The sequence below is a fragment of the Empidonax traillii genome, unplaced genomic scaffold, assembly GCF_003031625.1.
Source record: "Empidonax traillii isolate 1590-97213 ecotype Southwest subspecies unplaced genomic scaffold, ASM303162v1 scaffold8:size5222938, whole genome shotgun sequence".
NCBI lineage: Eukaryota > Metazoa > Chordata > Aves > Passeriformes > Tyrannidae > Empidonax > Empidonax traillii.
Window position 1 is genome coordinate 1,503,766 of NW_020955201.1, and position 15,190 is coordinate 1,518,955.

The window sequence follows — 15,190 nt, forward strand, 5'->3', positions numbered from 1 at the left end:
CATACTTCCTGAGTTTGTCTATGAGGGTGTTGTGAGAGATAGTGTTGAAATCCTTGCTGAAGCTGAGGTAGACAATACCCACTGCTCTTTCCTTGTATAAGCTGCTTATCAGTGAAACACCCAAGTCTGGGTATGGCCATTCTTCTCTACCTGTTAGGGCTCTATGGCACAGCACTTGGCATAATTCCTTGGCTGACAGTTACTATGCAGACCTGTGTACCTGTTTCCCTTTCAGCCTCTGTAGTGGCCTGTGCAGGGCACTGTTTTCTTCATGCACAGTGTTCATACCAGTATATTTAAAAAAGGATTGTGCCCTTTATGATTGTTGTGAATCTCACTACAGTGGGAAGTTGCCTTATTGTACAAGGCATGTCATAGGGAAAAACAAGATTTTGAGTCATCCTAGGGTGCCTTCAGTGATCTGAGGAGCAAACTGGAAGCCTGTCAGCAGTGGTATTTGGGTGTCTCAGAGTGTTCGGTGTATGTGTGATGTGAACAGTCAGGGAAACAGATCTGTCACTCCCAGTTACAGGTCAATATAGGTTCAACCTCTACATCCAAAATTCAATAGAGTTTACTAGGCTGTAAGTTGTCACAAGGGAGGGACTTGCTGGTATGCTCAGAGTAATGTTCCTACAGTGCTCAGTGGGATGATTCAAATTGATTTGTTATTTATGAATATAAAATTATTCGTTTACCTTTCTAGGAGTCTAATTCAGTTCCTTGATACAAATTTAATAATCCAATTCTCATGTTTTGATGTGGACCAGTGATTTTTTTTTTTTTTTTTTTTTTAACTTAGCATGCAACTGTAGTGCTCTGGATGGTGTTGCAAATTGTTTGATGATGAGTTAATGGTGGTAGTGATGAAATGCATGTTTATTTGGCCCAGTTCGTTCTACTCACTCATTATGTAAGTTCTGATACTTCCACAGGTACTGGTACACTCTGAGGTGTCTGCAGTCAATGTGCGAGTTGTGCTAATCGTTTATTTCAGGGTGTTTATTTCTGCAGGTTAAGTGCAAAGGCTCTCAAAACTGACTGACACTTCTTAATGGTAAATAAGTGGTTTGTGGGTTTTAAGATGGAAATGAAAGGCATGACAACTGCCAAGCCTACTAAAATGAAAGGATTTTCACATGGAGAAGGCATGACAGAATTAGTAACTTGGAGATGCGGAAAAAGATAAAGTGGACTTGGTTAATGGGGCAAGGAGTGGTAAGCAGGTGTGATTGTTTCTGTAAGAAGCCCTACAGGGAAGCAAAATAGAGGTTTAAAGCAAATAAGGATCTGAATTAAAACTGCTAGGAAGCAAGGAGGAATTGCTAAAGATTGTGATACCATATAAGGAAACCTTATTTTACTACAGAAATATGTTTGAGACAAGTTCCAAATGTAACATAATAAACAAGGAAAATATGTATTCCTTGTTTTTGCTGTTGTGAGCAAATTGCTAAGAGATCTAGTGTTTAGAATAGAAAAATTATGACTAGTATTAGTTGAGTGTTGCCTTTCAAAGTCAAAGTTTTCTGCATGGGCTTCCTGAGCACTTAGTTGAGATTGGTGCATATAGAGTCGTTCATTTTTTCACCAAACAGACTGTTTTGTAGGATTACATACCTGTGAATCACAGAATTGTTAAGGTTGGAAAAGACCTCTAATATTATCAAGTCCATCCATCAACACAGAGCTACCACTATGTTTGCTATTAAAACATGACTTCAAGTGCCAACTTTGAAGGCACTGCTCTGTGTAGTGTTATGTAGCCATAGAACATATCCTATAAAACCATTGAACTTTATAGATAAATAGTCATGTATATGTATTAACTACTAACTGTATACGAAAAACTTGCCAAGTAACTTCAGGAACAACTCCCTAAACTTAAGTTGACCTTAACTTAAACCTGATTCAACACCAAAACATAACCGCAAAAGCAGATCTGTGAATGTAGGTGTAAAACTACATAAACCATTGGTGGTATGGGAGGGATTTTGATCTCGTTACTTATTTGTAACTTGCGCTTTTTTTTGTATCTCAATGCTTGTTTTGAGACATGAAAGTTGTTATTGGATGTGTGTAAGACAGAAAGCAAAATCTGAAGTTGTACTCATTACACAAGTACACAGAATGTGTTTGTTCAAGAATTTTTTACTTTTAATTTTAAGATGTCAGTCACTGTCCAGAAAAAGATTTTATTTCAAAACAGTTTCCATACAATGAAAACCAGTGTTATGCAATACTTTCCTCTCGAACTACCATACAGTTTTTATCAAACTTGATAGCATATTTAAGAATGTGGAAAATTCTATGGTTTTCTGTTGCTTTGTACTGTGTTTGCCGAAGTTCTTGACTTGGACTCCTTAAACAACATTGACCATGCATGGATGCTGTAGTTTTGACAAGGGCTGCTCTTTTAATCACTCTTCTAATTTCTTTTCAGGGATCTCTACTCAAGCTGCCTAGATTAAAAAAAGCTTGCTACAGCTTTAGAAACAAGCTGGGGGAGAGTATTTTTTAAGAGTACCAGGACACTGGGGGAAAGCTGTAGGCTTAGTATGCTAATACTTTGAAAAAGCAAAAAGGTTTTTGTCCTATCCTAAATCTGAGGATAATCAGCAAATGCCTGAGAAATCATATGCAGTGTTCATGTTGTCTGATCTGGAGAAAAATCACCCAGCTATTGTAGAGGCTCAGAATTTAGTGTGTGCTAAATTACCACTTGCAAAAACACATATAGGATGCCTACTGCAGGAGTTTGCAGTCCTCAGGACTGCTGGAGAGTGTGTGTTAAAAATCCAGTCTGCTATGTGGAAGGGTCTGCTGTGCCCCTGGCTGTAATGGGCTGAGGACAGCACAGGTTTTGTCCAGTCTCCACCGTAAATTGGGAACTTGGAGTGTGGTTGTACTCACGTTCTGAGCACAGGACTGTTGTCCTGTTTTGGGATGTGGGGGCATCATCTTCCTCTGAAACTCTTAGACTGAAATATGATGGCTGAAATCTTGCTCTATTTGCAACAAGAAAATGATCTTCAAGATACAAGATACATCTTGTTGGACTTACCTTGAAAACTGTCCTATGTTTGGACTCCAGATGCTTCAAAGCCAGTAAGTCTGCATAATGCACTGGAGTTTCAAGTTCTATATTGAGGAAATAGAAATTGCTGAAATGAATGACATAAATGTTCATTCTCATGGACTTTACACTACTCAGTAGAACTTGCGAACTATCAAAGCTGAGCTTAGTAGGAACGCCTCACTGGACATGCTTATTCATCCGCTTTGTGTCCTACTGGTTGGGGAAAATAATTCTGATGGGAGATTTAAAACTTCCATATGGTCGTCACTTCCAGATGGCCCATGGTGGTTCCTTTTTTTTTTTTTTTAAACTCAGTTCCTCCGTGGGCCACAGTCCACTCACCTGATACCATGTCTGCTGCCTGCTCCTGCTTGGGCAACTCTTTGCTCCAGCTCCTGCTTAGGTAGCATTGCCCATGTCTCTTTTTTAATTCATCTCCAGTCCTGGGCTGTTCTTGTGTCCACCCTGATCTCATCCCCCATGGTGCAGCAAATTCTGTACCAAAACATGGTCAATTTAGCCCAGTGTGTGGGGGGAAATTTTAATTTTTTTAGCATCATTAACACACCATAAGAGGAGGAAAGCAGGACATCAACTAATGTTGTAAAAGTTCCTACCTTCTTTTCAGTGACCTTATTGTTTTTACTAAGACAACACAATCTCAGCCTTGAAAATTTGTAGGTTTTAGGGCACTGAATATAACTTTGGAGTGATGGTAAGCAATAGAGTGGGAAAAGAGATAAACAAAAAGAGATCATCACCACTAGTGTTGGCATGATCTGAAAGAACCAGAACACATCAAAGAATAGATACTTTTTTAAAAAAAGAGCAAATATTGGATATGGATTAGCAAGAAAAGTTCTTTCTAACTTTCTGTACTAACCTAAATTTCTTTCATGAAGTTTTAGTTAGTGTAATGTACCATTCCTATATCGAGTAGTGTGCATTCTTTTGTGAAGGCTGCATTAAGATGTCAAAATGGAATGAGTGGTTGAAAACTGTTCATTCAACTTTTAAGACATGGGATTATCTCCTAAGCATAACTTGGGACTGACTGCATATCAATGAATGAATTTCTGTATTGATGATGAAAAAAACTGGTATGACTCTGCCTGCTAATGATACTTCTCATGCTTCTTTAGTTCTTACATTGCTACTCAAGTCCAGGAGGACTTAGCACTTATTTCTTGTTAGTCTATGTTTGACCACTGTAATGTTGCAGTCTAAGCCAATTAAGAGCAGCAGGATATTAATGTTTTTGCCACGCCTGAGTGGACATTTTTAATAGTCAAAATTGTGTTACTATGGCATTCTTGTTAGTTTGTTTTCTTTTTGTTCAGAATCAGGATATTTCTGGAAAAAATGAATTACTATTTAATTAGTGAGTTCTTATTTCAGTACCTATTAGTATCTTTAATGAATACTAAACACTTTCTGGTTATGAAAGATCTTAGAATCATAGAATAGACTGGGTTGGAAAAGACCTCCAAGATCATCAAGTCCAACCCCTGATCCAACTCCAACTCCAATTACTATATCATGGCACTAAGATTGAGAAGAGAAAGATGAAAAAGGAAGAGAAGAGAGGGAAGAGTAAGAAACTGGTGGGGGTTTTTTTTCCAGAATTGCTATTTCTTATTTAAAGCTGTGCTTCCTTTTCAATTCTATATAGGCAAAAATAGGGGAATTTTTTTTATATATGGAAATATATATTGTATTTTTTTAGGGTATATATTAATTTTTTGACTACTTAGCAAGGCAAAGAGGAAACTATTCTCCTATTTAACCAATATTCCTATACTTAATAGTATTTCAACTGAATTGATGAAACTTCCAGACAGAGAGCATCATGTGCATATGTGGATAATGGAAGAACAAAACTTTTATATAAAGATATTTGGCTGAAGTTACAAATATTTTTGTATGTTTTATACAGTACCTTTTTTTTGTTTATGGATGTTTTAGGAAATTTAAAATCTAAATAGGTCTATTATATTGCTACAGAAAAGTACAGATGACTTAACTGTACAGCAGCTTGGAAGGACTTCAGTGATGCATCAGGGACATACATTATTTAGTGTTGGTATGAATACATGCACTTGTAAAGCTACAAAGAATGAAGGTTTCACAGCACATGTTCCTAGCCTTAATTAATGTTAGTTTTAGGGAAATTGTATTAAATCAGCCAATTCAGTTCCAGAATATGGCCTAAAATTGATTGGAATAATCAGAGTTTTGAAAGATTTTGGAGAACTCATACGTGTAATGCAATGTGCAGTGTAATGAAATGAAGTTACACGTGTATTAATGCCATTTAGTTTAAAGGGATAGATGGGTGGTGAGAGCTGGGAAGATGATGTGATGTGTCTGAATCTATATTAGAGATGCCTTGGAAGACTTGCATTTTGTTGCATATGTATATTAATGTACTTACCTGCTCTATGCAGCAACACTTACGGAAGTTCTCTGGCAAGGTTTATCATGCAAGGTAATTTGTGTACATTTCAATGGGCAAACTGGCAGATAACTTGTGTGCAATGATAGTACACACAAATTATGTTCATAACCTCTACTCTCTTATCCTTCAGGGAACAACCCATCTTCAGCACCCGAGCTCATGTCTTCCAGATTGACCCAAACACTAAGAAGAACTGGGTTCCCACCAGCAAGCATGCTGTTACTGTGTCCTACTTCTATGACAGCACAAGAAATGTCTACAGGATAATCAGTTTGGATGGCTCAAAGGTAAATTTTATTTCAGAAAACCTAGTTTCATCATGCATTTTTGGATTTATTTACTAGTCTGGTGTCCTTTATGTTTCTTCTGAGATGTTTGTGTAATTATCTAACAGGTTACTGACATGTTAAAGTGGAAACATTGCCTCATTGCATGTTTTAAGTGTTTATTTGAAAATTTATTTTCCATGTGGTTGTATTTGCTTCAATAACTGTTGCTGAATTCAAGTGATAACCTGTTGCTTAGCTAATACTATGAGGAGGATAAAATGACAAAAATTTGTACATAAAGTACAAATAGGGTTACAATAGCATGTTTTCATCTCTGCAATCAGTCATTTATCAATATAATTAGCTTTGGCATTGTAAAGGGCATCTGTTCAGTGCCCATAATCACTTAGTAAATCCTTTGTTACGTAATCTTCCAATTTTTGCTGTAGAGAATTCCCTCCTAATAAAGCCTGCCTAATAAAGCTTTCCATGGTAAGCTTTTATCAAAGCTCACTTGGTTTGAGTCTTGAAGGGAAGGGGTTGTGGTTTTTAATTTTTTTTTTTTTTACTTCCCTACTTTAATTAGAAAGGATAATGTGCTGAGCTGCTGTTGCAAGAAATGTCTAAGAAATCAATTTGATGTGCAGAAAATACTTGACTGTTTCTAAGGTTCTACCCCAAGTAGGTATAAGAAGAGTAACTTTACAAACAGCATATCAGAAAACTCTGCAATAAGTGTATTAAAGAGATACAAAATGTAATCAGAAGTTGTGATCCTTTCCAGAGACTTTCATTTGAAGCTTCTGGAAGCACGTTAGTTCATAATCACTGGAACTGAAATACTCTTTTAGAACATAGCAATATTCACAGAGATTTTGGGACTGTTTATTAAAAGCTGAAAAATATTACCCTGCATTTTCTAAAATATCCAGTGTACTGCTATTTTAAATGAGAAAGAAGAATTTCTATTGCAAATAAGTATTTAGGAAGCAATTTCATAGTCAAAAATCTCTACTTCAAGTGATTGAGGCTCTGGTGTTAAAGTCTACCAGAATTTTTCCAAGTTTAAGTCTTACTTTTTTTCCCTTCCCAGCCCTCCTTCAAATGATTCTGTCAGTTGTGTCAAATAATTAACATCCCTTTTGAGTGACTGTTTATGAATAAAAGCTTAGAATTGGAACTAGATGATGTATGAAATCAAGACTACCAGTTATAAAATGTAGTGCTTTAACTGATCTGGGGAGTTTCCAAAATCCTTATTCTGCTATCCACTGGGGTTCCTTTGCCTTCAACCAAAGCTGCAACTCCTGCCAAGTGCCTGCTGAATTAATTTTTCAAGTAGTCATTCATCTATTTGTTCTTTGTCTAGTGCAGCACTCCCTTTACATTTATGGTACTATTGGCAAGCTATATTGATAATGCAGTTTATCACTTTTATTTAATCTGTGAGTGCTGCAATCCTAATAATGTTTTTATCCAAGTCCTAAATGGCTCAGATCTGGAATCCCAGTCTTGATTAGGAAGGACTCATTGTTTTAGGCATTCACAACACTGCTCTGAAATATACACAGGTGAATAGCAGGATTTTAAGAAGGATTCCTGCATAATTCCTGGAGAGTTCTTTTTTTTTTAACTAAACCCCTATCTTTTTTAGCATGTCTGCACATACCCAATATGGTATGTACAAAGGGCTAAATGTAAACATAAAAGATTCTTGTGTTTGGAGTGCATCCAGATAGTGTCCCTGTTGTATGGCATTCAACTGGGTGTCAGTAACACTACTGGCAATACACATGTTGCCAGTGGCCAAAAACACTTGTCAAACCCGTTTTGAGAGTGTCATGCCCCTCCCTCAGAAGGAATAGATCCAGCCAGGTTTTGTTGCATACGTGGGTGCTGATGGGGTTTGCAGCACCCTTTGGATTTGTGTGGTGGAGAGAATGACATGAATGTGGCTGCCCAGTTGCTCAGGTGCTGAGCAGTAAGACAGTGTTGGCAACTCACGTGGATATTCACTTAAGACTGCAGTAAGAGGGGGCTGAGAGAGAGATGCTTTAGATTTGAGTGGTAATCCTATTTCTGCCCCACACCCCTCCCTCTTTTTAGGACAGTGGGTTTCAGTAGTATGCCTGGATAAAATGTAACTTCTGTATTGATAGTCTAAAAGTCATTAAGTCTTTCTACTTGAAAAAAAAGGATGTTTTAAAGAATCTCATTCACCTATTGTATATTGCAGATTCACGCTTGAATTTGCTTAGTGGGGGTCTTTGGTTTATTTTATAAGTGAGGAATTTTTTTTTTTTTTGAACCAGATGTTTACTGCTTACTTCTAATGCATTCTGTGTAATTTTTTTTCCTGAATTTACAGTCTTGTCTTGGAATAACTTGCATCAGAAATTAAGCATGTCTCACTAACTTGACTATAAAAAACCATTCTAAGACCATAAGGTGTTCAGTGTACAGGCTGTATTTTATAGTCATGTGTAATATTTGGAGCCCTTTGCCCACAGCAGGAAAATCCTGTAATCTAATAGAACTTGAAGCTGATTTCTGTGACCCTTGAGTAAATGTCTTTTATGTAACCCTTTCCTCCTACCACTCTCAGAATCAAAAGAAAACCTGAGCAATAAAATTTCTAATGCAGTATGGCATGACAACATTGAACAGTTGTTGCTAAGGCTTTTGCTTCTCATTAATTATATAGTCATTTCAGAGTTCCTTGGAAAAATGTGTTTGAGTACTTCTTTCTCCTGGGTGATGGAATGAAGCCTCCATTATTTCTCCAGTAACAGTGCAGGCAGACATTAGGATTATTCCCAGAGTCCCACTGTCTTTTCCATTCAGTCTCTGAGAAAAAGAATGAGATCAAGTAGTGTAGTTCTTGCCATTTTAGTTAACTCTCTGATAATCAATTTTTTTCACAGCTGCAAGATAGGAAAACAAAATTAAAATTTTGTGTTCACCAAAAACAAGAGAAGACTCTGGAAAAGAGTGGTTTTCCAATCTGTAGGTTCCGTCAGCCTTGTATATATTATTACTTTTTCAAGTCTCCCATCAGTGTTACTGCATAGATGATTTTTGTTTTAATAACTGTCTCACTTTAAAGGGATAATCTTTTAAATGCTTGATAAAAGTTTTAAGTAAGGCCTGTAAGCTCTAGAGTTCAGTAATCTTCCTTTGAAGAAGTTAAAAAATACTGTGTCTTAATAATTATTCCTATCAATTTTAGCACAAGATAAAATCATATTTGGCTATTACTGTATGTCTTGCAGCTGTTGAGTTTGCAGTCAGTAAAATGAAAAGCTCAGACACATACCCTATTTTCTCATAGCTAAAATAATATGAAAGGAAAACATGAAAGCTATTTTATAGTTCAAAAAAAATTCTGAAGATAACTAAATCAGTTTTCTTCAAAAGCTAAATGTCTGCTTGTCAGATTGACTCTGTTCTGTTTTTAAGATATTCTTGTTCATTTATGCAAATAGCATTCTTGAAAGTTGATGAAATATTTGACACTTGTTACACTGGTAACTCTACAGTGAAATCTGGATTAGAGGAGAGCAGTTAAAGCAGTACCTGTTTGAATGTGCAAGACAGGCTTAATTATAAATTCTGATTTAAAAATTAATCTTTATTTTTTTTAAGCTGAAGATATGAAAGATTGATATTCCAGAAGTAGCTGACACTGACTGTATCTGTAGGATGCTCTAGCGCTGCACTTTTAAAAGCAGAATTTAACACTTTAGAGATGTAGTGTACTAATGTTTTAATTCAAAAAAGACTGAAAGCCTTGATTTTCTCATAAAGTTGGTAAATCTAATGAAAGGGCTCTTCTTTTTTTTTTTTTATCACTGGGAATCTAGTCTTTCCAGTGAGACACTTGAGTGCAGCCTCCTTATTTTTCTCTCCTGGAAATAAAGGGAAGAATTACAGCAACTCTTTCTCAATATAATTATCTTTTTAAAAAGTTTTCTTCCTATGTTTCTCCCTGCAAGGAAGCAATTTGACAGTCAATGTAACCCAGCATAAATGCAGACTGCTGTCAAACAGCTATCCTGTCCTGGTCCAGGCAGTCTGTTCTGGTTCCCTGTTCGGCAGCAAGCCATGTGGTCAGCTGAAGCAGTCTCAGCTAAAAACTGGTTGGTTTCTCCCAGATTTGTCACTGGGTTAAGCTGGAACCAGCTATGCTGCTATCACTGCAGGAAAAGGCAGCCCTGCAGGCTTTAAATCTGCCATTTACTTGAAGGTCTTAAGTCCATGTCATCATCCCTGGCTTCATCTTCCAAACTGAGAAAGTTACATCCATGACATAATATGCACACTCTCAAATCTGTGATGCAAGTTCCAATTAATCAGACATTGGATGGACCTGGGCTTAAGCAAGCTAGACAACATAGTTAGAGCTCAAGTTGGAAAAAGAATCTTTTCTACACAGTCCCCAGGATATTTAATTTCAAGTATATTATTGTGGACAGCTTCCACAGCAAGTGAGATTGAGCATTAAGTGAACCTGCACGGCTCTGTTCTGTTTATTTCAAAAGTGGGCTTCCAAGAAGTAATAGTGCAAAAGAGTACAAGAAGCCTACAAGTAAGACAGAGATCCAGAACACCTCCTTTCGGAGAAGTCCACCACTCTCTCTCACATTATCTTGTTTGTCCTATGTGGCATAGACAGCCATTTTCTGTGAGGTCGGTTGGAGGTCATACTGCAAGTACAAGCCTACTGGCTTTGTTTGGGCTCCAAACCCTATGCCTAAAGAAAGGAGAATAATGTTTCATTTACCAGTGACTTTGCTGAGCAACTTCTCCTATGTGGAAATCTGAGATATATTTTTTTGGACACTTATTGCTGAAGACAGTTCTCCAGTCTCTGGTCACACGGCAAATCTTGTCTTTGACCTGGCGAGGCTCGTTTGTTCAAATGTAAGCTTTTAGGGATTCCAAAATTTTCCAGAAATTGTTTACAATGGTAGCTAAAATTTGCATTTTGAGGCAAAGGTTATCAGAGACAACTGCCTCTTTGATATTCTCAGCTTTGAAATTCTTCAGATTTGCTCTTCTAAATTAATGTGAGTATAGTGGAGCTGCCAAAGCCACTGCAGAAGATGCCAGTTTTGTTAAATTTATCTGTTCTGCAGTATCTTTACTTGTCTTTTTATATGTTGCAATACAATTTGTTCTCCTTTCTTTCAATAATCCTCTCTACCACTTAATCTGAGAATCACCATATGCATGTGGGAGCTGTTTGTGGGTTTAGCGAGCCCCTCAGCTTAAAATTTGTCAGTCTTACCCTTACAGAATTCATAGAAAATTTTAAGCTGATAGTAGCAGTACTCCAGCAAAGGTCAACTCCTTATTGTAATATCCATCCAGAAGACCATATCATACAAGTAGTATAGACTGATTTTGACTTCTAGAAGATCTTGGGCTTGTGAGAGCAGTACTTCGTTTCTCTGATGTTGAAGTTTCACACTGTCACCATCCCAAGAAAATGTTATGTTCTTCACATCCATACAGTTTGTGCTAGTCAAAGAATAAAAGAAAGTTTGTATTATTTACAGCAGATAGTTTGGACCATGTGGATTTTGTTGTTGCTGCAGGGTTCCTCAGTAATCACTGTCTTTGACCTGCCAGGGCTAAGGCAGAACTTATGTTTTCATAGAAACAGGAACCATGCACACAGCTGTTCAGCAGATTCTCAGCTTGGTACTGTGAGACAACTGCAGTAGGAAATACACTGACGATAACCTTTGGAGGACGGTAGCTGGCATGTAAGAAAAATTCTTGCTGAATTGTTCTGCTCATAGTGTGTACTATTTTCTGGAAAGTTTTTAGGACATTGTTAGGTGTCACTTGGGTGTAACAAAGCACCAGGCATTCATGAAAGGGGCTGTGAATTATTTGACAAATGTGAATGAAGCTCTTAGTAGCACCAGACATTTGAGGCACCTTGCCTGCATTTCACTTCAAATATACCTGTCTTTGGGTTTATGGCTAATCTTTCTTGTTCCTATTGACTGGTTGTAAACTGTACTGACCATAAGTTTTTTAGTTAAATGAAACCCACCGGTATCAGTATAAGACTTTATCCTGTCATACTTTAAAGTCAGCTGGACAGTTCCACATCGCAGATTTTAAGTATGCTAGACAAGCAGAAATACTGTTGAAATCCATGGTGAAACTCCAGTTGCTTTTAATGGAATCAGCAAATCATCTAATAGTTGCTTTTTGTGTTTACATTAGCAGAAATTACATGCTTGAGGATGTGCTTCTTCCATCCTGTAGATAATAAGAACTAGAGAAGAAAAGTTATTCCAAGGGTAGCTCTGCTTCTGTAGTTGGTGGATGACCCTGCCATTGTTAACCTTGCTTGTATATGTGTAAAGGAAATAGATTCTTGTAGTACAGAAATTTAAAAAGAAACTGTGCTCCTTGTTTTACTGTATGTTTTTCAAGGGAGAATCTCATATGCAACAGGGCAGGGGTGGGTAAACGGTGGAGCTTCCAGTGGAACTTGAGAGGCCTTTGCCTTAGGGGACAAACTTTGTTGTTCTTCTATGCACATACTTTAAAAAACTTAAAGGACTGCTTGCAATTGTAAATTGATGCCTTGTCCGTCCCCCCTCCCTGCTTTTCTCCTTTTTACAGAATGTGTGCAAAAATATACCTTTGCAAGTTTAGCTGTGATTGACTTAAAAAAACTGTTCTTAACTCTTAGTGTGTATCTCAGTGTACAGATACTTGCCTACAATGTTGGCATTTTCAATTATGAGTAGTCTTAGAACCACAAACCCTTTTTTTTACAACTGTTACTTTTTTCAGGCAATAATAAATAGCACCATCACCCCCAACATGACATTTACTAAAACATCTCAGAAGTTTGGCCAGTGGGCAGACAGCAGGGCTAATACAGTCTATGGCTTGGGATTTTCATCTGAACACCACCTTTCAAAAGTAAGTATGACCAGCTACTGAAGCCATTTAAATATGTTTTATTCCTGTTTGCTGTATCTTGACTCAGTTCTCATTACTGTTGTTATTTAAAAATAATTTACAAAAAATGTTCTGTATCAGTCTTTATTATGTAAAAGCACAAGACTAAATGTAATACCTTCAAATTTTCTTTCAAGTGATGGAGAAAAGGAGGGACATTAAAGCCTATCACAGTGTATGTTGTTAATGCGTTTGAAGTATTGACTTGTTGGTGTTTTGGGTTTTTTTTGGTTTTTTTGGTTTTTTTTTAGATTCCATTACTCTTTTTCATGATAGAATGTAAGGAAGTAAACAATTTAGTGTTTCTTCTCTATCTAGATCTTCTAGGAAAAAAATTGCTGGTAGTCTTCAGATGCATTTTTGTCTTTTAGGATAAATGTACTTCCACTTTTCTACTATGTAGTGCATCAAATTACTGATATTACAAAGTTTGCAGGCTTAAAGTAAAGGTAGTGGGAAATATATTCAGCGTAAAAAAAAAAAGGCATTTTCTATTGAAATGTAAAAGTTGAAATGTTTGCCCAAAAAACTCCTTGCCATAAATGAGAGGTTCTTTTCCAGTCTGCTAGTGCAGGAGGGAAATACACCTTATTCCAAAGAAAGCAGTAATCTCTATTTCTCAAACTGATGGTACAGTTCCTCTGAGCACTCTTCCTGCAATATGTATTCCTTTTGCTGCTGCTCTGGTAGACAAGTCCGGGAACCTGTACAAGACTGTCATTTTTTTTTAGATGAGGAATTTCAATTCAGTTTAAGAACCTGTGTTTATATTAAACAAAGAATTTTCCTATTTGAAATATACAGAAGATCTGGACACCCCAAGTGCAATTAAAGGAAAGCATAGCACATATTTAAGTAAGGAATAATGATGACTGGGTATTTAAAAAGCAATCATAGCAGCCCTCTTGAGGAAGTTCTTGTTGCTATCCAAGGATAAGTATGGGCCTGCCTGAAAGCCATTAAAATGAGACTCAGTTCAATCTGTTTTATTTGGAGAAGTGTCAAACTTGTTGGATTTCTTCTTTTCATAATCAGATAGTTTTCCTTTCCACAAAGCAACAGATTTGTTCTAGAACTTCTTTTCTGTACTTGATTTATTAAAGTCCTTTAATGAACAACCCTGTTGTATGTAAGTTGTGTTGCAGTAGTGTCTCTGGGCCCCAGTGAAAGATCTCAAGTTCCAAGGACCAAAAGGCAGCCTGCAACCACAGAAAAGACTTGATCTTGTCTATGACTGATTTCCTCTAGTTAATGATGTAATAATCAGAGCAGACAAAGTATTAACTGTTTACTCTCACATCATTGTCTACTTATCTTATAGTAAAATGTTTGACTTTGTACTGTTTGTTTTTTATTTAAGTGTCCATGTCCTCCTGAACTAATTGCTAAAGTCGAGTGCAACATCAGTAACCTCTTTCTGTACAATTGTTGTGACTGAGAATCAGTAGAGTGAGACTGTCTGATAAAAAAGCAATGGCACTTCGATGAACTTCACATCCAAACAGTATAAAAGAAAATTAATTAAACATTTATTTATTTTCATTAGACCTTTTCTCTGTATGTTAGACAACAAATTCATCTCAGGGCTGTTCCATCAGAAGTTGGGGATACTTGAAAGGCATCTGTGTTGCAAAACGTTCCGTTCATAGGATCAGGATTTGTTAGCGGAACCCCTCTTGCAGTATAAGAAATAGAATGCCCCATGATTTTCAGGAAAAACTGATAATTACTTTCTCATTCAGAATATGTTTATGCTTTTGATAGTATCCTGATGTATGAGAAGAAAAATTCTTTTTAGAGTTTGCTGTCTTACCCTTTTGAATTAGTTGATCTGATTTATTCTGTAAAACTTAAAAAGTGTACTAAATGGAAAGTGCCACCATGGATATTTATGTAAGCCTCATGTAGTCTTCCTACACAATTTTTTATCTTTTCCTTAAAATTTTGATTCTCCAGAGAACTTTTCCTTTCATACCATGAGACCTTGTCTTTGTTATTGAGAAATTTTATCAGGAAATAGCTATTATCACCTGACTATCATAAGGAATTCTGGAAAAATTGTGAAAATTTCTATTGTTTGCCTTAAAATGGCCCTTTCTCAGAATGATGTCTCTTGATCTGTCTATTATATATCTTTTACAGTTTCTATGGCTGTCATACAGAAGACCATATTTACTTTTTGTCTTCAGCCATTTATTCTAAACCTCAGCATTATTTTTTCCACTTAACAATCCTCTGGTCTTAAAGCTAATTTAAATAATAGGTTACTCATCAGATTTTGAGGTTTAGGTACAACTCCTGAATAAGTATTGTCTAGTTCTGATGATCTATTGCCAATTTCATCATCTGTTCTAAGATAATTTTTGGATGCTGGATTAAACTTTCAGGAAA

At 36.6% G+C, this 15,190-nt stretch overlaps 1 protein-coding gene across 1 annotated transcript in view; it reads left to right on the forward strand.

The window, feature by feature from the left end:
• Positions 1-15,190, forward strand: part of HOMER1 (homer scaffold protein 1) — an 88,946-nt gene that overhangs the window by 10,822 nt on the left and 62,934 nt on the right. Inside the window, exons 2-3 of the mRNA XM_027882527.1 lie at positions 5,668-5,824; positions 12,629-12,760. Coding sequence (XP_027738328.1) covers positions 5,668-5,824; positions 12,629-12,760 — 289 coding nt within the window. The remainder of the gene's footprint in view (positions 1-5,667; positions 5,825-12,628; positions 12,761-15,190) is intronic.